At 40.8% G+C, this 26,933-nt stretch overlaps 1 protein-coding gene across 2 annotated transcripts in view; it reads right to left on the bottom strand.

Annotated features, from left to right (window-relative positions):
* Positions 1 to 10,620, bottom strand: part of alkal1 (ALK and LTK ligand 1) — a 47,063-nt gene extending 36,443 nt beyond the window's left edge. Inside the window, exons 1-3 of one of the 2 annotated variants that reach the window (XM_072258315.1) lie at positions 10,245 to 10,620; positions 4,950 to 5,003; positions 4,741 to 4,824 (exon numbers count right to left, since the gene is read on the bottom strand). In XM_072258315.1, the coding sequence (XP_072114416.1) occupies positions 4,741 to 4,824; positions 4,950 to 5,003; positions 10,245 to 10,539 (433 nt within the window). In that variant the 5' untranslated portion in view covers positions 10,540 to 10,620. The remainder of the gene's footprint in view (positions 1 to 4,740; positions 4,825 to 4,949; positions 5,004 to 10,244) is intronic. The other variant, XM_072258403.1, reaches the window with a different exon arrangement.
* Positions 10,621 to 26,933: the final 16,313 nt, after the last annotated feature.

The raw sequence follows: 26,933 nt of genomic DNA, 5'->3' as shown, positions 1-26,933 counted from the left end.
TCTCTTGAATGTTGAAATTGAACCCAGATCCATCAGCTTGCTCCACACTTGCACTACCCTCTGAGTGAAGAAATTCCCACTCATGTTCCCCTTGAACGTTTATCATTCACCATTAACCCATGACCTCTAGTTCTCGTCTCACCTAACTTCAGTGGAACAAGTCCTCTTACATTAATTATCTGTAATTATTCTGTTCACATGTATACTTTAACGACTCAAATCACAGAGCTACTAAAAAGGCATCCGTTAGTCTTGCGAGACCATGGATCTGCGCCTGGAAAGTCTTCACTGTCCAGGGCGCAGGCCTGGTCAAGGTTGTATGGAAGACCAGCAGTTGCCCATGCTGCAAGTCTCCCCTCTCCACGACACCAATGTTGTTCAAGGGAAGGGCATTAGGACCCATACGGCTTGGCACCAGTGTCGTCGCAGAGCAATGTGTGATTAAGTGCCTTGCTCAAGGACACAACACGTTCCCTCTGCTGGGGCTCGAACTTACGACCTTCAGGTCGCTAGTCCAATGCCTTAACCACTTGGCCACGTGTATCTCACCACAGAGCTACTAGCCATTAAAGTAACTCACTGATATCGAATATTTTAACAAGGTTCTGGAAAGATGATGAGCCGCATATTCTGAGTCAAGACTGCAGTCCACAGACACTATCTGATGACGATCCATCTTGTCAGCCCTCCACTTATTGAAATTCAAAAACACGGTCAATGGGGCCATTATGCCAAAAACCTGTCCCCAACATATCCAGCAGCATCTAAAAGAATGCACAACGGATAGAGGAGATACTGAACTAAAATATTTAATTTCCCTTATGTCTCCTAATCTGAAACCTTCAAATCCCCATCAAGATCAGCGGGGTCTGGGATCATGTGACTTGTCCCCCTTAACATAGGTGCTGAGGGACAATTCTTCACCATGATGCTGGAAAGGCCTGGCAATCCATTAGACCCTACGATACTTCATTTTGATGGGTCACTTCAGAAAACAATGAAAGATAGCACCTCCAAAGAAATTGATGAATCCAAATCAAGCAGAATCATTGAACTTTTAGCACACAAAGCCATTCAGCCCAGTATGCATGTGTCAGCAGAGTTCAAGTTATATTGCACAGTCAACTTACTTTTCAAATAACTATTTTCAACTTGTGTAAACTCACTCCTGAGAATAGGGATACAACTGCTTAAGCCCTGATAGTTCTGCGCTGCCCTTTCTATAAGAGTAGCATAAGTGAAACAGGACTTTAATCTCTTTGATTTACAGTTTGACCAAACTGACTTTACAGATGTAATTTATTTAACATTTGATTAGTCAACTAGAAACTTAACATCCACAGTAGCATATGAATACATTACAGGGAGAATGGGTAGGGAGAACATTGTTATGGGAAGACCGCAACCTCTGCCACAATTTAGTAGGGGCAGAAATTCCTGGAGGCATAATAAATGCACGACATGATTCCTCAGCCAGTTTATACCAGAATGTTCAATTGCAAAGATCTTTTTTCTCTAAAGATTTGCTGTGATGTTGCCAAATTTTATCTTGTCTTCAGGCTGAGAAATTACGTTAATCTCTTATGAATGTTTTTAGAGCATTCTTTCAAAGGAAATCAAAAGAGTTCTTCCAGTGCCCTGGCCAGCCTATATCCCAGAGCTATCACCACTGGAACAGATTACCTTAAATTCTCCTTGTCGGCTACTGCTTCTCCTGCACTGCATTTGATTACAATGCATGTCCTACACAGAGTAATGGCAGAGTTTTTTTGGAATAATCAAATGTCATGACAAGCCTTTTGACTGTAAGTTCACACATTGGAGAATTATAAGGAAGGTGCCAGAAGAAAATATTTTCTTAGTTGCTAACACTCAGATCCCCTTTTGGATACAGTTGCCATTAGTGGTATTTCCTGCTTACTCACTACAACAAAGCAGAAAGTTATTTGATTATTCATCTGTCCATGCCATTTCCTATCATTCTCATTCTCAATCTCCCACACCCCTGTAAGTTACTTTTTTCTCTCAAACAGCCAATAAATACTCTTTGGTTATTTTAGTCATTTGTAAGGTTATTTTACAGTTGTCAATTAATATATCAGTCCATCATTGAGATACCAGAGGAAATGAGAAAACTCAGAGGAAGATCGTGCATTTGGAGGAAGGACTTGGGAGCTCTACACAGACAGTTGCCAGTGTCAGGATTAAAACCTGGTTCTTCACCAAGCCTTCAAGTAGTCACAATAATTATAAATAAAATGCAGGGAAGAGGTACAGGAGTCTGAAGGCACACACCCAACGATTCAGGAATAGCTTCTTCCCCTCTGCCATCAGATTTCCGAATGGACATTGAACCCATGAACACTACCCCACTACTTTTTTCCCTTTTTTTGCACTATTTATTTAATTCAACTTTTTATATACACTTACTATAATTCACGGTGTTTATTATTATATATTGCAACGTTCTGCTGCCACATAACAAGTTTTCATGACATATGCCAGTGATATTAATCCTGATTCTGATTACTTGGAGTATTGCATGCAATTCTGATAACCCCAATTATAGGATGAATGGGGAATATTTGAGAAGGGTGCTTGTACAGTAGAGATTATCAGGATGCTGCCTGGATTATAGGGTATGAGGTCTAATGAGTGGTTCAATAAACTTCAGTTGTTTTCTCTGGTGTTGTAGAGGCTAAGGGGACACCTGAAGGAAGTTTATAAGTTTATGAGAGGCATAGAAAGGGTAGACAGTTAGTACCTTTTTCACAGGGTAGAAATTTCAAACACTATAGGATATACATTTATGTCTTAGGAACCATGGGTCCATGAATGTGTAACTTGCCTCTACAGAGATTCCATTCAGATGTTTACTGATATTATCTGCTGTTATAATTGTTTCACAAGAGAGGTAGGTCACATTAGAGGTTCCCAGAAATATGAGAGCTAGCAAAGTTGGCAACCCAATCTGAGAAGCCCCACGGGAATCAACAGAAGCTGACTGAAAGCTAAGCAATGCCTGTCTCGCCACAACATTTGGTAGGGCCAAGAACCATTACTTCATTCTTGTCTTTAAATGCAGTGTGTGTCACAATGAGAGACGGGCAAAAGAAGAAGGTCAAGTGATAATGATGAGAACATTGCTTATCATGTTTGATTTGTATAAGGACTAATGCATATAATTAAAATAATGGATTACAGTTCTTTTCCAAATAATTATAAATCATTTTACAATAACTTTTAAAAATACTTTCCTTATGTAGTCCAAAGCTAGAGAAACCTCTTTGAGTTGAACAAATCTGCCCTGGTACAGTGTCTGAGTGACAATTCCACAACGTAATACATCAGTGTCTGTCAGTAAATAAGTCACAGAAATGAAACAAGTCAACTAAATCTGGGACTAACTTTAGTACAAATGGTTGAAGATTGGCAGTTCCTGCCACTGCCAGCATGACTCAGTCTACTGTTTCTAATTAAAAGCAGGAAGCAATATTTCTTAATACCTTAATAACTTCAAATAATAGCTTTTATGCCACTAATGTTTGAAAATAACTACACCACAATGTTAGCGCCAAAAATGAATGTTGCAAAAGAAGCTGCAAAACCACTTAGATCAAAAGCTGCAAATGAAATTGAATATTTTATATACAAACACTAGTTTCTGGACTTCATGTTTAGAAACAATTTCTTTTAAAATGATAATTATTAATCAGAACTTACTCTAACTAGGATTTTCCACACTGTCATCCGTCCTAGTTGAATATACAATTAAAATGCTACATATGCCCATTATTTCAACCAGACATCATTTGGCATTAAAATTGGGCTTCGTAAGACTCATTGGTATACATATGAGGGGTGATTGATTAGTTCGTGGCCTAAGGTAGAAGGAGTCAATTTTAGAAAACCTAGCACATTTATTTTTCAACATAGTCCCCTCCTACATTTATACACCTAGTCCAGCAGTCGTGGAGCTTACGGGTCCCTTCCTTGTAGAAGTCGGTGTCTTGGACCTCCAGAAAGTGGTCCACAGCTGGGATGATTGATACTTTCGTAGCCTAAGGTAGAAGAAGATGAGTTATACAGCTCTCGTTACATGCACATGCAGTTCAGCTCTTTGAGTGATTATGCAGAAAGCTTGAAGTTAATAACTCATCTCCTTCTACCTTAGGCCACGAACGTATCAGTCACCCCTGCTGTGGACCACTTTCTGGAGGTCCAAGATGCTGACTTCTACAAAAAAGGGATCCGTATACTCCATGACCACTAGACTAAGTGTGTAAACGTAGGAGGGGACTATGTTGAAAAATAAATGTGCTAGGTTTTCTAAAATTGACTCCTTCTACATTAGGCCACCAGCTTATCAATCACCCCTCGTATACCTAATGTCAGGCTGGTTAAAATGGTGAAGAGTAAACAGTCATGTGGAATAGGTAGCCAGAAAAGTAACAGGAAATATATTTTCCAAATATATGTAAATGCAGTAGGAAACAACAGTTGGCATCATAGCAATCAAAATCCCTTAGGACAATTATTATCCATTTTGGTGCAGATAATTACTTTCACTCAGTGACATCTGTAAACAATATACTGTTGTAGATTAGTCACTCATAGAAGAACAATGCCCAGCAGCAATAATCCAAAACAGCATTTATCTACTTTTCTACATAAGGATTCTCTCCTTATTGTGTTATATTTACAAAAATAATCAATTATGGACAAATAAAGTGTACTTACAAGCTGGTGTGGAACAATCCCTTGTGTTATAATAGAGACGCTGAAATTGTTTACTGCACTCAGATGAGAATGAGATTGGTCCTGCTTGATAAATTGAAAGAGGTAACTAATGAGATAAATAAGAATGTTCCTGTCACAAGTAAATGTATTATAATTGTAAAACATCATGATTATGCTCTGTGAGCGTGCTTAAATAAAATGGTTCATACCTGTGAAATGCTTTAAAAACTTCCCTTTCACATTGGGGTCTCTGTGGACAACCTCTGAGGAAGAAAATTGAGATTACTTATCAGTGCTAATATTTGTTATCTTAATCTGAGTTACAGAATTCAAATATAATTTCTTCGATATACAGTACACTTTCATTTCAAATAAAAATATCAAAACTTTGAAAACATTTTAAGGCACCTTTACATTGAGACTTATTACTATATAAAGTCATAGAGTCATGTATGCATATGATGCCACATGTATCTGCCTACAAATGCCATAGTTATATTTTGGATCATGAGATAGCCATGCAGATGGACACAACTTCTCTGCAATAATTCTTGGGCTATCCTTTCAAGTAGATTAAATTGAAGTATTAACAAATTAAGGAAGTTTTAGCATACTGTGCGTTTGAGTCTCTTCCTTAACAATGTGTTAATTTCCTATTTACTGTAAACTGTTCCGTTCAGACAAAAGTTTGACAATAAAACTGTTAATGTTTCTGCATTAAAGTAATATTGAAGTATCTTTGTGCTTCCATAATTATGTAATCAATGGAGGATAGGCATTTAATCATGCCATTTTATACTCGATCTGTTTCTATAGTTGGAGCAGGTTCATTCAGAAGTTGGCCATATCTGAAAAAAAAGTTTAAGTAGTTTGCCGTAAATAGAAAATATGCAGCCAATGGCCGAAAGAGGTCTCATGTCACTACTTTGGCAAGGAACACAGGTTGATTGATAAGAAGCTGATAATATGGTGACAGTTTATTTGTTCAATCAAGATCAGAACGACTCTATTGATCTTTCTATGCAAATAAATTCAACCAAAAGAAAATGAGTTTCAGCAAGGGAATGCCTGATATTGCCAAAGGGATAATTGTGGTTTCCTGTGACAAGTATTGGCAAGGATTTTTACTCAAAAGCACTATGTGCTAAAACATCTTCATTATTATTTAAGTTTAATCTACCAGCCCAAGAACTACTGTAGAGAAGTTGTGTCTATCTGCGTGGTTGTCTCATGATCCAGAATATAATTATGGCATTTGTAGGCAGATACATGCAACATCATGTGTATGTAGAAGGTCTAAAATAAGGGATAAATGAAAAATTCCAAAAATCTAGATTTCTGAAATCATCAGAAAGCCTCAGTGAGTTGTTTATACATCTGTGGTACCATTCAAGCAGCAGCTGCAAATGCTTTCAATAATAAATTTCAGAAAAAGACAGAGCGAGGATTATCTCTTTGTCACATTAAAAATACAAAGTGATTGCATATATTAAAGTATTGATGACATCTTATTTTTACTTATCCACTTCTAGAGCACACATGCAATGAAAAAGTGAGCTGACGTTGAAATAAAACATGGAAGAGGGCGCTATTGTCACAAGTTTGCAATTTATTATTATCAAACATAACTTGCAAGCTGGCTGTCATTAAAGTCATCATTTTGAGTACTGTGTGTAATTTGATATGTTGAAGAAGAAAACATCATTATATAAAACCATTATGATTAGCACAGTAAAGAAAAACCTCACAGGGAAAATGACTTTTTTTCAACATGCAACTAGGCAATGAAGTACTGTATGCTTATGTTGGTACAAGTTGAAAGAAAATGGCTGAGTTTCCAGAGAATGACACAACTCCAATGCACAAACTCCTCTTGTGGCATCAGAACCAAAATATACCAATTCAAAAAGGTTCCCCAGTCCTTGTTCAGACCTTTTCACTGTGAAGAACGGGACACAAAACTGGATCCTGCCACAAATTCCATCATCCAGTCCCCAGATGACATAGACCAAGGTGGCATACTTTCAGCTACAAAGATATCAGCAAAACTTACATTATATAAATCAGACTATATTGTCTTTCTTGACAGTTACTCAATTATCTTTAGTAAGCAAACTTATCCATTAGTGAACTAAAACATTTCATACAATGGCAAGGATTTTTATGTCCAAAACTATCATTACGTTTCATTTAAATATGAATCACAAATTTCATGCCAAACATTCATCTTTATCCCTCTTGTATTGTCAACTATGAAAAGTAGTGTGCCACAAAAAGGACATGTTCTTTAGTTGATATTTTTTGGGATCTGAATTCTTGTGCAGGGTGAGCAGGATCCCAGCAATTTCCCTATCAGGAGCCCAAAATATTCAGAATTTGACTCTACATATTTCTTTTAAAGTTGTTGGTCTGCCACACAGATCTCCCTCCCTGCCCAACCCATAAGAAAAAGGTGAGGAGAACTTGAACGATTATGCCTCAATATCCCTCAAAGTAGCTCTGTAAGAAGCATTTTTGAAAAGTCATTTCATAAGGACTTAGACACCCAAAGAACCTGAAATGAAATAACATCCTGTATAAAGGCAATGTGTTCCAGAGAGATCAACTTCCTCACGCCCGAAGGAAATTTACTCATTTCTGGCGTTTAATTTTTAAGACTATCACTGCTTACATTTTCTTCAGATCAGGAAAACTGTGAGTGACAAAGAAATGCTAGGTCAACTCTCCCTTAAAAGGCCAGATTAGAATATGAATCCTCTTGCAGACACCAGTGACTCACTACAACAATGCATTTGACTATGCTGTTGGAATGTTGGAGATGCTTGACAGCCAAGAATGTGAGCCACTCTTCCATCACCGGATAAATCCCTGTGGAATTTTCATTCCTGAGGACTTGGATAGCAAGTGCCCATAATCTTTGAAATAATCTTGTCACATCAGAGGCTAGTAGGATGTCCAACAACCTGTACCAATTGCTTTCAACAAACTTTGGCTTCTTACAACATGAGGTATGATTATGCTGGCACTTCTTTAATCTGTGTAGAATGAAAACTGTTTTTTGCCTTGAAGCAGAAATGGGAAGAATGACTCTTTCAAAACTTGTGCTTGGTTTTAACATGAAAAGCAAATTAATTGAGTCAGTGGTGGAGGCAGATACACTAGTGAAATTTAAGAGACTTACTAGACAGGTATATGGAGAAATTTAAAGTTGGGGGGGTTATATGGGAGGCAGAGTTTAAGGGTCAGCACAAAATTATGGGCCAAAGGGCCTGTACTGTGCTGTACTGTTCTATGTTCTAATGCAGACAAACTGGATGGAACTGGACTCTCTCACGATGGTGTCTGAAAAGAGGATGCTGTCTAAGTTGCATGCCATCTTGGTCAATGTCTCCCATCCACAACATAATGTACTGGGTGGGCACAGAAGTACATTCAGCCAGAGACTCATTCCACCGAGATACAGCACAGAGCATCATAGGAAGTCATTCCTGCCTGTGGCCATCAAACTTTACAACTCCTCCCTTGGAGGGTCAGACACCCTGAGCCGATAGGTTGGCCTTGGACTTATTTCATAATTTACTGGCATAATTTACATATTACTATTTAACTATTTATGGTTCTATTACTATTTATTATTTATGGTGCAACTGTAACGAAAACCAATTTCCCCCGGGATCAATAGTATGACTATGAATAAATGGTATTTTCCCAGTTTCTCAAGTGTTTTAAATTTGGTAGGTTCAGTAAATTGATATTCCATTGACAGCAGTAAGATTTACTTAAATTCCCTTTCCATTGAGATGTTATGAACAACAATCTGTACTAAAATATCCTGTTTGTCCAAAGGATCTATTAGTGACAAAATCAAAATAAGCTGACATTCTTTGGTAAGTTTATTGCCAATTACACTCAGTGGCTACTTTATTAGGAACACCTGTACAGCTGCTCATTAATGCATATATCTAATCAGTCAATCACGTGCCAGCAACTCAAAGTATAAAAGGATGCGGACATGGTCAAGAGCTTCAGTTGCTGTTCAGACCAAACATCAAAATGAGGAAAAAATGTGATCTAAGTGACTTGTACTGTGGAAATGATTATTGGTGCCAGACAAATTGGCTGGAGTACCTCCGAAACTACTGATCTCCTGGGATTTTCACACACAACAGTCTTTAGAGTTTACAGAGAATGGTGCAAAAAGACAAAAATATTCAGTAAGTGAGAGTTCTGTGGGTGAAAACATCTTCTTAATGAGAGGGGTCAATGGAGAATGGCCAGACTGATTCAAGCTGACAGAAAGGAGACAATAACTCAAAAAACTGTGCTTTACAACAGTGGTATGCAGAAGAGCATCTCTGAATACACAATATGTCAATCCTTGAGGTGGATGGGCTACAGCAGCAGAAGACAATGAACATACAGAAATACACACAGTGGCCTCTTTATAGGTACTTCCTGTACATAATAAAGTGGCTACTAAATGCAAATTCCATATCTTAGTGGATTTATAATGTTAACCAGTATAAAAGGGAAGGAGGAAATAGTAACACTAAAATGATGTAAAATCATGTATTAGCTTATAATCAAGAAGCGTGTAAATAATAAGTTTTATGATATCCAGCTTGGTTCTGAAGATAATTGAAAAGGGCATGGTAAGAAGTTTCAGTAAATCAGAATGTGCAAGCCACATTAAACCATGCTGTCATTCTCCATAAGTTTAAAATGTAGCACTAGTGTAATTTCAAGTTGCAATTCTTTATTGGCAGCCTTTATTTATCTAAACATGGATCCATAGGGTTTTTTGTTTACTAGATTGTACTAAATAACGGTTAGTTGACTTATTAAGCCTGAAATCTAGATCTTCCTGGTAGGTTTATTTCAAGCAAGGTAATTGCTGCATTTTTTAATTGTGTTCAAAGACCACAATTTGTCTGCAGCCCAGATCAACTCTTACAACCAGAAATCTGAGGTGCACTCGAATGAAATAATTTGTCCTGTGGGTAGATGAGCACATGACCCTGAAAAGGTTTCCTACTGTTACAAGAGCTAAGCAGGGCCAGCTTCCATCTCAGTTATTTTCATGTTTATCAAAACAGATCAGTTACTTCCACTAAGCCAACATAAAATCAAAATTTGAATTTAACCTGTTTTAAGACAGTACACGGTAAATACTAACGTGAAATAATAGACAGTAATACAATATTTTAATATGTTAACTCTTGATAAATCAATTTGTTTGGAAACTGCTTCTCATGAATTCTTGCGAGATATATTAGAAGAGCACTGAAGCATATTTTCCCCGGGCAAAAACATCATCTGATTTAGGATTATACACGACCTGACGATTTCGAACCGGAACGTTTTATGCATGGAGTGTCCTAAATTCTCACATGAAAGATAGAGTTAAACATGTCAATCTGCGTATGGTAACCGGGATTAACGTGTCCAGTTTAATGCTAGGAGGCAGGTGATCCGCACCCAGGAGCCTTTCACTTTCTCCTTACCTATTGGTTTTTCCAGCCTTGGGACAAACACGGCTTTTTCTTTAGTGAACTTCTTGTAGTCTTGATCCAGGGCATAGAAAGTATCGTATCGCTTAACCGTGTTCCTCCGCCCGTTATTGCTCTCTCCCACGCCTTTTAAGATGAGGTCTAAAGGTGATTGTTTCGCTTTCTGCCTCGTCTCTGCTCTGCCCTCACAGTGACCCGCAGTGACCAAAAGAAGGGCGATGCCCAGCAAAGTGTTCCATCTCCGTCGGCCCATCTCTACATAAAGGAAAAGTCGATAAAAGATTAACATTCTTTTCAGAAGTACCAGGGCAACTCCGTCCTGCCTTCTAAATCCTGCCGAATGGACTGCTGACAGAAAGTGCTCCAGTCTTGCTCGCGAGGGGATTTAAAGCCGCGTGTACAACAACTAGAGCGCTATTGCAAAGTGGCCGTTTTTTTAAAATAAGGCTCATTAGATCAAATTTAAAGCTGCTCATCACGGGATGTGGAGGTGTCACAAGCACAATTCAGTCTCCACATTCTTGAGTTTTAACCCGTTTTACATCATGTCCATCCCTCCCTTAAAACATATTTCCTTCCAGACGTAATATCTCGTTAGGTCACGTTATAGAAATGGATTAGGAAAGGTATTGCCAAAGCAGCGCCTTGCAATCCAGGCATTAGTTCGGATCTACTTTGCACACACATCACAGAATTCATTTAGCAAGTTGAAGGGGGTTTTAGGAGTTAGAAAACGATGCAGAAACAATGCCGAATTTAGACGAAAATTTGCAATGACATTTTGGATGTTTGCATTTGTTCGATGAAATCACCGTGTATATCTAAAGAAATGCACGTTTGACGAGACATTATAGTGTTCTAACAAATCGGTCAAAATAACTCAACCAATATAGCAACTCAAAATACAACCGGATTAAATTCGAAGGCTAAAGCGAGTGGATATCGTCCGTATACAATACTTCCTATGTTATTAATATTGAATTCGGAAAAAAATGAAAAGTAAAGCACAGGCTCACCTGAACGTCAAGCTATTGCCTCCAAGCTATCTTTAAAATACTGAGACGGTAAATAAATTCAGATAAAATATCTTCTCGAATCTTCAAATACCTTTTTTAAATTACGTGCAATAAATGTTCTGGGTGACCTGCACAGCGCTCTGTATCGATCCATCCATTCACCAGTCTTATATACATGGAGCAAGTGTGACAGTATCGACTTCAGGTGGGTGGCAAGTAATGGAAACATCCTCTGGTAATCTTTTTCCAAGTTAACCTCTGGCGCACATCTTCATCCCGGTGGATTGTAACAGAAGCCCATCAATTAATAATAGTTCTGCAATCTCCCATATGAGCAAAAAGACTCTGTCTAGTTACTTGTAAATCTGTCAGTGCTGGGTGTGCCATGCTGTGAGAGGATTATGTACACAATTTTGGGATTCCCTAAAAGCTGCTGACGTCAAGGGCTGTCTGCTGCTGTCTGCAGAGCTTTCCTTTTCTCACTCTGTATTTGAAATATGAGAGACATTCGGAAAAAGGAGTTTAACGCCTTCTTCAAGACTGTCTGCAGATGCTGGAAATGACACAATGATGGAGGACTTTAGCTAGTCAGACAGTATCTATGGAGGGAAATAAGCAGTCGAAGTTTCTGCCCGATACCTTTCATCGGGACTGAAAAGGAAGGGGACGGGAACCAGAATAAGAAGGTGCGGGAGGGGTGGGAATGAAAGGTGGCAGGTGGCAGGTGAGAGGTGAGACCAGCGATGGGGAAAATAGGTGGCTGGGGTTGAGGGAGGGGGGGAATGAAGTAGGAAGCTGAGAGGCGATAGATGGAGAAGAAGGAATCTGATAGGAGAGGACAGTAGACCAGGGAATAAAGGGAAGAAGCTGAAGACCAGAAAGAGGTGATGGGCAGGTGAGGGGAAGAGAATGGTGAAAGAGTAACAAGAAAGGGGAATGGAAAAGAGAGAGTGGAGGGGAGAGAAATTTCCAGAGGTTAGGGAAATCAATGTTCATGCTACCCAGGAGATGTTCCTCCTCTAACCTTGAAATCATTAGTTTCAAGATAATTATGGACAAGGATTGGTCTGGTCCTTGGGTTGAGGTTCTAAATTGGAGAAATATCAATTTTGATGGTGTGAGATAGGATCTGGCAAGCATGGATTGGGACAGGCTGCTTTCTGGCAAAGGTGTGCTTGGTAAGTGGGAGGCTTTCTAAAGTGAAGTTTTGAAAGTCACTAAGTTTGTATGTTCTTGTCAAAATAAAAGGCAAGATTAAGAAGAAGGAGGTGCATAGCAGGTATGGGCAGGAAGGAGCAAACGAGGTACTTGAGAAGAGTAAGAAATACAGGAGAACACGTAAGAAGGAAATCAGGAGGATTAAAAGGCATGAGGTTGCTCTACTCGACAAAGTGAAGGAGAATCCTAAGGGCTTCTACAGATATGAGCGTAGAACCTTGGGATAGAATTCATTTACTTGAGTGAGAATATCAAGGGGTAAAGGCATTTTTAAATTAAATTTCATTATTTAAGTTTATATAATTCTGTTAAATGATTTAGTAGTTAATAAGTCTTCAAGCCCCAGTAAGCTTTAGTTTCTCATTTTTTTAATAAATAAAATTTTTAAACTTTAATAGATTTTCTATAGTCAAAAGCATGCAAAGTTTAATTGACAACTAGCTAAGCTCTGTTACCTGCATTGCAATCAAACAGACTTAAATTAATCACTAGTGAATGCCCAGTTTTGGTGTGTAACTGATTTAGTATCTGATCTAATCACAGAGCAACTTAAAAGAAGCTGACAATATCCACACATTGACTTCAGGCATGGCTTCCAGTAAAGCACCTTGCCTTTATGGTCCCTTTACTTTGGCATACTTTGTAAAATACTGGTACTTTTCTTCTACAAGGAAGTCACAGGGAGTGTGTAGGACTGTTGAATGGCACCAAAATGGCTGTTATTCGGCATGGAGATGGGCAGATCAAAGGTCAGTGCCACGGCAGGAGATCAGTGTGTCAAGGTTCCGCCGTTTGCCACTACCTAGCGTTGGGAACTGTCTTGTCGTGTTCAGCATTTTGTGTAGAGCCCCAGCCCCAAGTCCTGTTCCCAAGGAGGAGTCCTGGCTCTGTGTTCTGTGTATGAGTCCCGGCCATAAGTCCTGTTCCTAAGGAGGGGTCCCGGCTCTGTGTTCCATTTCCCTGTATTCCTGTCTCTCAAGTCCAAGGCTCCATGTTCCTGTGCTCTAGACCAAGGCTCTGTGTTCCTGTTGTCCCAAGTCCAAGGTTCTGAAGTTCCTGTCATTCCAAGTTCAAAGCTCGGCTGTTCCTGAGTACCAAATCAAGGCTTCATGTTCTCGTCCTGTCCATGTGCCTCGTCCTGTGCTGGAGTTCCCTTGTCTTGCTCAGGACTCTCTCGTTCTGTCCTGTAGCCTCGCCTAGTCCTGTTTCCCAAGACCACGTCATGTCTTCTCCTAGTTTCGGAGTCCAAGCCTGAGTCAAGACCCAGGCTCTGGGTCCTTGTCCAGTCTCTGGCTCGGAGTCCAAGGCCAGACTCCTAGTTCCCAGTTCCATGTCCTGATCCTGCTTGCCTAGCCAATGTCCTAGCCCAAGTCTGTGTTCTTGTCCCAGCTACTAGTCTGCATCCAGTCACGTCCCTAAATCTAGTCCTGTCCTGTTCCTAGTACTTCAGTGTCTGTGTCTTGCATTTGGGTTCGCTCCCAGCATCCCCCCCCCCCCCATCTTATGACAGGGGGCACTCTTCTGTTTTCATGGATGGTTGTGAAGAAAAAGCATTTCAGGATGTAGATTTCAAAGTTGCTGGTGAACGCAGCAGGCCAGGCAGCATCTCTAGGAAGAGGTACAGTCGACTTAGTCCTGACGAAGGGTCTCGGCCTGAAACATCGACTGTACCTCTTCCTAGAGATGCTGCCTGGCCTGCTGCGTTCACCAGCAACTTTGATGTGTGTTGCTTGAATTTCCAGCATCTGCAGAATTCCTCGTGTTCAGGATGTAGATTGTATGCATTACTCTGACATTAAATGTACCTTTGAAACATTTGAAACTTATGTGGTACATATTGTCAGCAGTCAAATAGTAGCAAGTGTTACAATTTAAAAGGATGCAAGGATAAATGTGGTGAGCATTCCAATATTCTGTACATGAATAGAAAAGGTAAGGACCATTGGTGCACCTCATATCCCTGATGACATTAGGTCAATAGCCAAAAGAAAAGGGCCTATCTTGTGAAATAGAGGGTGTGACAAACAATTGCTTGTACATGGCCCAGCACATTTAGTAAATAAATCTAACCTTGTATTAAAAGGACAACTTGGTGTGAGTGGAAAGTGGAACTCACAGCAGATTGTGGATTCATTTCTCATTCTTGAGTGATTTGAGAGAACCAGACATCAGACTAGCCATGGAGGCCCAGAAATGAATAGAAACAGAAAATTTGTTCAGTGACAAGGAAATGAATGGAGCAAACAATTGTAGATGATGGAAATCCAGTACAGGTACAGAAAATGGTGGAAGCATTTGAGGGTTCAAGCTAAGTCAGTTGGGAGAGAAATGAGTTTGACATTCTCAATCATGGACAAGTATATGTATAATTGGAGAAATGCAGAGGGCTGAAGAGAAAAGAGGGAATGTCTTAACTAAAGTTGTCAGGGTAACGATTATTTTAAAAGTAATCAACTGGAGAGAGAGAAGAGAAACAAAAAGAAGTTGCAACAGAAATCTATTGAACATCTGGGGGGAGGGGGGAGGGGGAGAGGGAGAGAGAGGTATTAAATTCAGTATTATGTCTGAATGGCTGCAACATGCCCAGACTAAAGATGAGGTGCTGTTCATTGAGCTTCTGTTGAGCATTGTTGGAGAAGTGTCAATGGCCAAACACAGGCAGATCAAGAAAGGGAATTAACTGTTAGGAGATGGGAAGATCCAAGTTACTTTTCTCAGCTGAATAGAGATGTTCTGTAAAGTTATCTCCCAATTTGCACTTGGTTTCTCCAAAGTTGTAGAGACCATACCATTAGACGGAATCCAATACAGCAATCTGGAAGAAATTCAAGGCATCACTGCTTCCACTGAATGTTGGTAAAAGAAGAGGTAAAAGGTTAGGATTTCATTTTCCAAAGATGAAAAATAAAATTGCTGTGACAAATGGAGTGATTGCTAGATATAGAAGAGTGGTCCAGAAGGAATGATGCCTTCCAAATCCTGATAAAGGGAGTGAGGGTAAAATATTTTTGGTGGAGGAATGTATTTTTAAACTGGTGTAAACTATGGAGGATTTGGAACTGAAGATGGTGGCTGGTAGAGTGGAAGGTGAAGACAAGGGAAGCCTTATTCTGACTGGGAGGAGAGGAGATGAGATCATAGGTGCAATCAATAGTGGAGAACAAGTGAAGAGCACTACTAATCATGGTAGAGAAAAAGCCACAGATGAGGAGAAAAGAAAATATCATAAATGCATTGGTGCATTACAAATGAGATGGTAAAACTGGAAAGGGAATTGGACCTTTACAGGAAGTAGGTTGGAATGAGGTGCTGTCAAGGTAGCTGTGACAGTTGTGAGGCATATAGTGGACATTGCAGGCTAACTTACCCTTGTAGATGGAGAGTCAGGAAATCATGCAGCATCGAAACGGAACCATCACCTCAACATGGTTATACCGTACTGCTCATCAGGTGAGTGAGAAGACACAGGAGAAAGAGAGAAAATAAATGAGCTGCTGGAGAAACTCAACAGGTCTGGCAGGCAGCATCATTGGAAGAAATAAGAAACAGTCAAAATTTATTACCGCTCAACCATCAGGCTCTTGAATCAGTGGGGATAACTTCATTCAGCTTCACTCGCCTCATCACGGAATTGTTCCCATAACCTATGGACTCACTTTCAAGGATTCTTCATCTCATGTCCTCAATACTTATTGCTTATTTATCTATTTATTAGTGTATTTCTTTTTTTTTTTCTTTTGTATTTACAGCTTGTACATTGGTTGTTTGTCTGCCCTGTTAGGCATGGTTTTTCATTGATTCTATTATGGTCCTTGGACTTATTGAGCATGTCCCAAAAAAAACAGTAAATGGTGACATATATGTACTTTGATATATTTACTTTGAATTTTTAACTTTGAGGTCTGAGGACTTAATCCTTATATGCTCTTCTTCAACTGGTTAAAATCTGAGCTTGTGTGTTTTGGCTGATGACACTGTTCACCTTTGATGTCTGCTTCACCAAAAAATGGCTCTGAAGATTTGGGAATTGGTCCATGTTTTCCATGCTCACACCATGAACCTTCCTTGTCAGAGGGTTTAGTGCTGCCATTCAAATGAAATTGGGTAACATTGGCTCTGTAGGGTGGTCACCACAAACTAATCAGTTTCCCGTTGGCACTGAATATTAGTTCCACAGCTACGAGTTGTTTTTTGGAAGTAAGATATATCACCGAGGAAAAAATGAAGAAAGATTGAGCAATGTGTTGAGGTAATGAAGCTACAATATTTCACTGAGAATAGCCCTGTCATAGACCCAGCAGTTAATATCAAGGCTTGAAAACCATGATAGGGGAAGCAGAAGGGGGGACAAATTTCTGCCAGCAAATAAATTTGAGAAGTGTTTTGTATAGTCCCTTGTGACTGATGGAGTCAAAGACTGTGGTGTGTTGTTAAACTCTGTGGATAGTGACTGGAGCTGATTCACACATTTTTCTTGGAGTTTCCATGTAATGATGATCACTTTCTTTAAACTTTTAAAACTGTAATTTTTATATTGCCTGATGCAGTGCTGAAAGATACCAATGTGGCACAGGAGCTTCATGAAATCCATTCCTGAATCCTTGATGCACCACCATCAGCTGCCTCATATACTCTGTGCCAGTTTCTCCTTCTGGTTTTCACATTCCACTTAAGCTCCTTCCTTCTACCACATGCCCATTTCTACAGGTGAATTACTTTAGCGCAGCACCATAAGAATAGAATGTGGGTCTTGTTGCCTCTTACAAAATAACAATGATCCCTTTATCTCTTTTACTCTGCTTTATCTCTGGAGAAAATCTGCAGCACATTCTCATTTAGGAAGCAACCATTAGTTAAGGACCCTTGTGATGGCTTTCCTTGTGGCAGACAGCAAGAAAATTCCCTGTAATTACCAAACACCAAAGACCATCTTGTCCCCTTTTATAGATTTATGGTGTTATGGAGTTGTACAACACAGAAAAGTGCAACTTATCTTTAGCATCCGATGCCTTTCTTGAATAAAGTTGAGACTGCAACAAAATGGTACTCACTAAACATGGTGCATGTTGCATGTAGGGTCAGGACACTGATAACAGAAACAAAGGAACAGCTTAAGCATTCAAGAGTGGCTTCATGGGGGGCCAACCAAAGGTGTACTTTTCTTTTTAAAATGTGTTTTTTTACGATCGTAAGATGATACTGTACTCCAAGAACAACAGGTCTACTGCATTAGTCCGTAGTTCAGAGCCACCAGCTGGGATGTCAAGGATTTGGTGGATGAGTCGGAGAAGGAAAAGCCAGCACTCAGCCAGGAGAAAAGAAGCTGGTGGGCGGCTTGGAGAAGGAGAAGCAGATACTGAGCTGTGAGAAGGGAGAACCGGTGTTTGGACCAGAGAAGGAGAACGGGCGTTTGGCCCAGAGGGGGAGAACCCAGCACTCAGCTGGGTGAAGGAGAAACCAATGAGCAGCTGGGTTAAGGAGAAGCCAATGGGCAGCTGGGTTAAGGAGAAGCCGGTACTTGGCCAAGAGAAGGAGATGCCGGTACTTGGCCGGTAGAAGCAGGCGGACGTTGGGAGAGGGAGATGCTGGTACTTGGCTGGGACAAGAAGGAGTCAGCGGGTGGCTGAGTTAAGGAAAAGCTGGTGCTCAGCCAAGAGAAAGAGAAGCCAGCAGGCAGCTGAGTGAGGGAGAAGCCGGCGCTCAGCTTGGAGAAGGAGAAGCCAGTGGCCATTTGGGAGAAGGTTCAGAGGAGCTGACCTGGGTGCAGACCATTGCTGCTGGTTACTCGAAAACATCGGAGTTGGTGCATGAAAGCAGCATGTAGAGTAACCATGAGTGACTGCCTTATATGTTTCTCTTGTGATCTCAAGACCCTGTTGGACACTGGTGGTGAAACAGGCAACAAAGCAGCAGTGTGGCCTCAGTCATAGCGAGGACAAGGCCTCAGGCAGGCTTACCTGCTGCTACAGTGCAGGTGAGATGACACTGGAAGCTGTGCAGCATGGTCTTTGTGCTCAGTTAGGAGCTGGTCTCTCCCATCAGTGCTGCCCTCCAGTGTTCAACTGGCAGAAGAACAGGCTGGATCGCCAGGAGCTGTACCATCAATTTGCACGTCACTCAGGGACTTGAACTCTACATGTGTTTTTCTTGTGTAGCAGTGTGTGTGTGTGTGTGTGTGTGTGTGTAGCAGTGTGTGTGTGTGTGTGTGTGTGTGTGTGTGTAGCAGTGTGTGTGTGTGTGTGTGTGTGTAGCAGTGTGTGTAGCAGTGTGTGTGTGTGTGTGTGTAGCAGTGTGTGTGTGTGTGTGTGTGTGTAGCTGTGTGTGTAGCAGTGTGTGTGTGTGTGTGTGTATGTGTGTGTGTAGCAGTGTGTGTGTGTGTGTGTGTAGCTGTGTGTGTGTGTGTGTGTGTGTGTGTAGCTGTGTGTGTAGCAGTGTGTGTGTGTGTGTGTGTGTGTAGCAGTGTGTGTGTGTGTGTGTGTGTGTGTGTGTGTGTGTGTGTAGCTGTGTGTGTGTGTGTGTGTGTGTGTGTAGCTGTGTGTGTAGCAGTGTGTGTGTGTGTGTGTGTGTGTGTGTGTGTGTGTGTGTGTGGTGTGTGTGACTTTTTTCTTCTCGCTTTCTATTTTGAATGTATGTTACGCACCTGAACCCCGGATTTGACTGTATCCGCGTATGGTCTGAATGATAATTGAACTTTGAACTTGATTTGATTTGAACAAGAGGGAAATGCAGGAATGGCTCTACTCTGGATTACAACTGCATATACTGAATTAAATAGAAATGTTTCGCAGCTATGCTGGTTAAGAAGATCAATTAGAGAGAAAATGCGAGGAATTTGGGTTGCTGCTGTTCAAGAAGTGCCAACAAATGACTAACTTGGTTCACTTGGAGAATATTAAGGAAGGGACTGAAGAGTAAGACAAAGGAGGGAAATATAGAAATAAAGTACTGGTCTCTTGTCTGGGACAGCAACCAATTTGCATGTTCAACTTAATGTGAAAAATTCAGATAACATATTCCTGAATGCATATCTGTTATCCAGCTATACAGGCATCCAGTTGTCTTGGTTACTGCACCTGCCTTCATAGGCAGTTCAAATAGCTGCATGCTTATCTCATTAAACTATCTCACATAATTGCAGGTTAATATATAGGACCCTCCAAACTCCTGTATTGAGGAGTAAAGCACAAGTCTACAGTATATCTTGATTCTCCAGCTATTTGCTAGAAATGTTACAGAACAATTGTAGAAAATGGTAGCACAAAGACTTCCACATAATAACCTATAGCCATGGAAGACAGTACACCTGAGATGAGAGAGCAACTATTCACACTGTCCAGGAAGGTAGCTACAGCAATATCCAATGTAATAATTAGCAATATCTAGTCATTGGACATATCTACATCACAGTCAATTATGTATTGATAGAATTGCAGATGAAATTTGACAGCTTTACATTTTTAGAGAAAACAAGGCTTGAGCTGAAGATGAGATGAGAGCAATGTTATATCAAGAGAGCATTGACAGCTTTGGAGATTAGAAGAATGTGGACTGATAATCAAAACATATAAGACCATAGTAGGGTAGATATTGAGATGGTTCCAGTTATGGGAGAGCCACAAGCAAAGAAAATAGATACAAAATAAGGGCTGGTCTTTTAAAACTGAGGTACATGGGACATTTTTTTCGGAGGGTAGTGAATCTCTGGAATTCTCTGCCACACCCTCCCCCCACAAGGGTGGGAGGGGTAGATCATTAGGTATAGTAGAGGTAAGTACAGATAAATATATGAAAGATCAAGGTATTGGAAATTTGGGAACAGAAGAGGAGTTGAGGCAATATAGTGAGGCAGACGTAAGGGGATTGGTGACCTATCCTGCTCCTATTTTCTTGTGTTCTTGTGTCTGAAATGAGAGCTACGCTGTTACATACAAGGCCTTTCTGGGAGCAAGTGGAACAGCAGTTTGGTCAAAGCATCAGAGAAAATACGTAAATTGAAGGGGGTAGAGGAAATAACAAGGAGGAATAGGACTAATTTCCCTGGGAAATGTCATGGACTCTATGGAGTGAACAGATTCCTTCTGTTTTATCATAAAATAATCCAAAAGTAAAAGTTGAAAGAGATTACCTTTTTTAAAAAATCTCAAAGGTGACAGAAGTCTGCTGTCCATACAAATAGAAAGAGAAATAACCGTAACCATATAACAATTACAGCACGGAAACAGGCCATCTCGGCCCTTCTAGTCTGTGCCGAACTCTTACTCTCACCTAGTCCCACCGACCTGCACTCAGCCCATAACTCTCCATTCCTTTCCTGTCCATATAGCTATCCAATTTAACTTTAAATGACAACATCGAACCTGCCTCAACCACTTCTGCTGGAAGCTCATTCCACACAGCTACCACTCTCTGAGTAAAGAAGTTACCTCTCATGTTACCCCTAAATTTTTGCCCTTTAACTCTCAACTCATGTCCTCTTGTTTGAATCTTCCCCCACTCTCAATGGAAAAAGCCTATACACGTCAACACTATCTATCCCCCTCATAATAAATACTACAAATTCTGGGGAAATGCAACAGATCAGACAGTATCAATGGTAACAGAATGGAAGTTAACATTTCAAGCCAATAACCCTTCATCAGAGTTCAAAAAAGTGAAAAGGCAAGAATAGTTTGTCCTACATATGGGGAGGAATGAAGAAACTGACAGAATTGATGTGATAGGATGAAAACAAAAGTTGGCAATTGTTTACGTTGCCATCTAAAAAAGACAGCTCATCTGTGGCAATGAAAAAATGAAGTAGAGAAAGAAAATAGGAGAGAAGGGTCTCAGCATGAAATGTCAACTGTTAGTTCATTGTCATAGATGCTAACTGGGCAGCTGAGAACCTCAGCATTTTGTGTGAGCGTTGCTAGAGAAGGAGACAGCGATGCAAGATGGTATTAAGAAGGCAGAATAAAAATAAAGTGGCTTGCAATGTAACCCAAGGTTGTTGTAAATAAACTGATAGTATGTTGTAATGTAAAATGTAATTGCTTCTCACTCAAGCAGCTAATCATAACAATTAGTGTCTATGTTAAATTTCTGAGAACAGTTTGATATGTTAAATGGTAATGAAGAATATACTATGCAATGTATTTATGTTTAATCAACAATTACTGAGAAAAAATTAGATCAGATGTGTGTGAATCCTATGACCGGATCCTGAATTATCCCTTATGGACTGTGCCTTTAAAAAGAGAAGGAGAGCTCTACAACATGAGCACCTTGTTATTAAGAGAGAGAGGTCAAGACTGCTCACAGTTTGTTTGGAATTTCTGCAAGGGCACTGCCAGCTTCTCAGTTCCTACAGAGAGAGAAGGGAGGAGCTATTTGATGGACAGCTGGTGTTCAGCATGGTGAGAGAACTAGAAGGTCAGCTGGTAGACAGACAGAGACATGATTTTGGACACTGGATGAGCTTTGCTGTGCCCACAGAAAGGTGGGTTTTTGGAGAATCAATCAGGAGAATTGATCAGTGGCTCTTGCAGTGTGGAAAAGGTGTGACCAGTGGGAAGTTATTAGTGTGTCCAACCCTCGCCTGGGTTGATAACCCCACCACAGAAAGCGGTCCCCTTGTTGTGGTCACATTCGGTGACTTCAAAAGGATTTCGGAGGACGACGGGAAGAATTGACGACATCGGCTTACTCGAACAACCACAACACCTCTCTCTCTCCACCACTACTCAACTCAATACCACAAACTGAACTGAACTTTACTCATCATCATAAGATTATATCCATTTACCCCTAGGCTTGATAAAGCTTGGTTTTTATATTTCCACACTTATTGCTAACCTGTTTAATAAATCTGAATTTTATTACTGTAATGCATAGTTACTAATAAATACCATTATTTAATAGCAATACCAGACTCCAAAGTGTTATCCATTTCTGCTGGTTCTTTAACCCGTCACGGGGTACGTGACAATCCCACCTGAAGAAGTAATCTCTTTTATCTTGCAGTAAAAAGTTCTGAGAATAAAGAGACCAAAACTCAATTCCTTCTATGCACGCTTTGAAAGGGAGAACACAACTACAGCTGTGAAGATCCCTGCTGTACCTGATGACCCTGTGATCTCCGATGTTAGGCTGTCTTTAAAGAGGGTGAACCCTCGCAAGGTGAAAGGTCCCAATGGAGCAACTGTCAAGGCTCCAAAAGCGTGTGCCAATCAACTAGCGGGAGTATCTAAGGACATTTTCAACCTCTCACTGCTACTGGTGGAAGTTCCCACTTGCATCAAAAAGACAACAATTATACGGGGCAGTTGAATGGGGCACGACTGCACAAGCGTGTGAAAGTCAGACTGTGAGGCAGCAGCAGAGTTTAAAAGCAAGCAGATTGACGAGGGTCGGTCATTTCTTCGGCAGTTGAATGGGGCACGACTGCGCAAGCGCGTGAAAGTTGGACTGTGAGGCAGCAGGAGAGTTTAAAAGCGAGCAGGTTAACGGAGCGGGCAACAGAGTAGGAAGGTTTTGGCTCAAGCAGCTTTGGCGAGCAGAGACTGAAGGACGAGCTTCACTCCAAGTGAGGTAAGGCCGAGTTGGTTCCTTTAGTTAATTTAATTACCTTATGAGAAGATAATGTAGGCAGCAGTTAGGGCAGTTGAGTGCTCCGTTTGCAGTATGTGAGAAGTCAGGGCGGGCACAGTCGTCCCTGATGGCTACACCTGTAAAAGGTGCATCCAGCTAGAGCTCCTGACAGACCAAGTTAGGGAACTGGAGCTGGAGCTGGATGAACTTCGGATCATTCAGGAGGCAGAGGCATAAATAGACAGGAGTTACAGGGAGATAGTCACCCCCAAGAGTCAGGAGACAGGTAGCTGGGTGACTGTCAGGAGAGGGAAGGGGAATAGACAGAATGAGTAGAGCATCCCTGTGGCTGTTCCCACCAATAATAAGTACATCGTTGGTGGGGACGACCTACCAGGGACAAGTTGCAGTGGTTGCATCTCTGGCACCAAGACGGGACCCTCAGCTCAGAAGGGAAGGAGGGAAAAGAGGAGAGCAGTAGTGATAGGGGATTCGATAGTTAGGGGAACAGATAAGAGATTCTGTGGAAGAGATTGAGAATCCCATATGTCCTGTGCCTCCCTGGTGCCAAGGTCTGCGACATCTCCAATCGTGTTCTCGGTATTCTCAAAAGGGAGGGTGAGCAGCCGGATGTCGTGGTCCATGTAGGGACCGATGACGTGGGTAGGAAGAGTGAGGAGGTCCTGAAAGGTGAGCTCAGGGAGTTCCGTACCGAGTTAAAGGACAGGACCTCCAGGACAGCAATCCTGAGATTGCTATCAGTGTCACATGCAGGCAGGTTTAGAAATAGTAAGATAGCGCAGATCAACATGTGGCTGAAGACATGGTGCAGGAGGGGGGACTTCAGATTTATAGATAATTGGGCAGTTTTCCAGGGAAGGTGGGACCTGTTCCGGCAGGATGGTTTACATCTGAATTGGAGGGGTCAAATATTCTTGCAGGTAGGTTTGCTAGAGAGGCTCCAGTGGATTTAAACTAGATACAAGGGGTAGGGGAATGAGAGTGTAGGAACAGATGTAGGGGAGAAGGAAGAAAAAGGAGATAGTAAAGTTGTTTGCACCGTTAGTGATAAATAGAGCAAGAGGTGGAAAATTTCTTAAATGCATCTATTTTAATGCTAGGAGCGTTGTAAGAAAGGTGGATGAGCTTAGAGCATGGATTGATACCTGGAAGTATGATGTGGTAGCTATTAGTGAAACATGGTTACAGGAGGGGTGTGATTGGCAACTAAATATTCCTGGATTTTGTTGCTTCAGGTGTGATAGAATCGGAGGGACAAGAGGGGAAGGTGTTGCATTGCTTGTCAGAGAAAATATTACAGCGGTGCTCTGGCAGGATTGATTAGAGGGCTCATCTAGGGAGGCTATTTGGGTGGAATTGAGGAATGGTAAAGGTGTAGTAACACTTATAGGGGTGTATTATAGACCACCTAATGGGGAATGAGAATTGGAGGAGCAGATCTGTCAGGAGATAGCAGATATTTGTAGTAAGCACAAGGTTGTCATTGTAGGAGATTTTAATTTTCCACACATAGACTGGGAAGTCCATTCTGTAAAAGGGCTGGATGGTTTGGAGTTTGTAGAATGTGTGCAAGATAGTTTTTGCAGCAATACATAGAGCTACCAACTAGAGAAGTGGCAGTGTTCGATCTCCTGTTAGAGAATGAGATAGGTCAGGTGACGGAGGTATGTGTTGGGGAGCACTTCGGGTCCAGTGATCACAATGCCATTAGTTTCAATATAATTGTGGAGAAGGATAGGTCTGGACCCAGGTTTGAGATTTTTGATTAGAGAAAGGCTAACTTTAAGGAGATACAAAAGGATTTAGGAGTGGATTGAGAGAAATTGTTTTATGGGAAGGGTGTAATAGAGAAATGGAGGTAATTTAAAGATGAAATTCTGAGGGTACAGAATCTTTATATTCCTGGTAGGTTGCAAGGAAAGGTTAAAAGTTTGAGAGAGCCATGGTTTTGAAGGGATATTGGAAACTTGGTTCGGAAAAGGAGAGATATCTGCAATAAATATAGGCAGCATGGAGTAAATGAGGTGCTTGAGGAATATAAAGAATGTAAAAAGAATCTTAAGAAAGAAATTAGAAAAGCTAAAAGAAGATATGAGGTTGCTTTGGCAAGTAAGGTAAAAATAAATCCAAAGGGTTTCTACAGTTATATTAATAGCAAAAGGATAGTGAGGGATAACATTGGTCCCTTAGAGAATCAGAGTGGACAGCTATGTGTGGAACCAAAAGAGATGGGGGAGATTTTGTACAATTTCTTTTCTTTGATATTCACTAAGGAGAAGGATATTTTGATTGTGTAAGGTAAGGGAAACAGGTCGGGAAGTAATGGAAATTATGATGATTAAAGAAGAGGAAGTACTGGCGCTTTTAAGGAATATAAAAGTGGATAAGTCTCCAGGTCCTGACAGGATATTCCCTAGGACCTTGAAGGAAGTTAGTGTGGAAATAGCAGGGGCTCTGACAGAAATATTTCAAATGTCATTAGAAACAGGGATGGTCCCGGAGGATTGGCATATTGCTCATGTTGTTCCATTGTTTAAAAAGGGTTCTAAGAGTAAACCTAGCCATTGTCAGCCTGTGAGTTTGACATCAGTGGTGGGTAAATTGATGGAAGGTATTCTTAGAGATGGTATATATAATTATCTGGATAGACAGGGCCTGGTTAGGAACAGTCAACATGGATTTGTGCATGAAAGGTCATGTTTGACAAATCTTATTGAATTTTTTGAAGCAGTTACTAGGAAAGTTGACGAGGGTAAAGTGGTGGATGTTGTCTATATGGACGTCAGTAAGGCATTTGACAAGGTTCCACATGGAAGGTTAGATAGGGAGGTTCAATTGTTAGGTATTAATATTGAAGAAGTAAAATGGATTCAGCAGTGGCTGGATGGGAGATGCCAGAGAGTAGTGATGGATAACTGTTTGTCAGATTGGAGGCCGGTGACTTGTGGTATGCCTCAGAGATCTGTACTGGGTCCAGTGCTGTTTGTCATATACATTAATGATCAGGATGATGGGGTGGTAAATTGAATGAGTAAGTATGCAGATGATACTAAGATAAGTGGTGTTGTGGATAATGAAGTAGGTATTCAAAGCTTGCAGAGAGATTTAGGCCAGTTAGAAGAGTGGGCTGAAAGATGGCAGATGGAGTTTAATGCTGATAAGTGTGAGGTGCTACATTTTGGTGGGACTAATCAAAATAGGACATACATGGTAAATTGTAGGGCATTGAAGAATGCAGTAGAACAGAGGGATCTAGGAATAATGGTGCATAGTTCCCTGAAGGTGGAATTTCATGTAGATAGGGTAGTGGAGAAAGCTTTTGGTATGCTGGCCTTTATAAATCAGAGCATTGTGTATAGGAGTTGGGATGTAATGTTAAAATTGTACAAGGCATTGGTAAGGCCAAATTTGCAGTATTGTGTACAGTTCTGGTCACCGAATTATAGGAAAGATGTCAACAAAACAGAGAGAGTACAGAGAAGATTTACTGGAATCTTACCTGGGTTTCAGCACCTAAGTTACAGAGAAAGGTTGAACAAGTTGGGTCTTTATTCTTTGGAGTGTAGAAGGTTGAGAGGGGAATTAATAGAGGTATTTAAAATTATGAGGGGGGTAGGTAAAGTTGACATGAATAGGCTTTTTCCATTGAGGGTAGGGGAGATTCACATAAGAGGACATGAGTTGAGAGTTAAGGGGAAAAGTTTAGGGGTAACATGAGGGGTACTTCTTTACTCAGAGTGGTAGCTGTGTGGAATGAGCTTCCAGCAGAAGTGGTCAGGGCAGGTTCGATATTGTCATTTAAAGTAAAATTGGATAGCCATATGGACAGGAAAGGAATGGAGGGTTATGGACTGAGTGC

Source organism: Mobula birostris, chromosome 1 (genome assembly GCF_030028105.1).
Source record: "Mobula birostris isolate sMobBir1 chromosome 1, sMobBir1.hap1, whole genome shotgun sequence".
Classification (NCBI taxonomy): Eukaryota; Metazoa; Chordata; class Chondrichthyes; order Myliobatiformes; family Myliobatidae; genus Mobula; species Mobula birostris.
The sequence above is the reverse complement of the archived record's forward strand: the minus strand, read 5'-3'. Positions and strand labels throughout refer to the sequence as shown.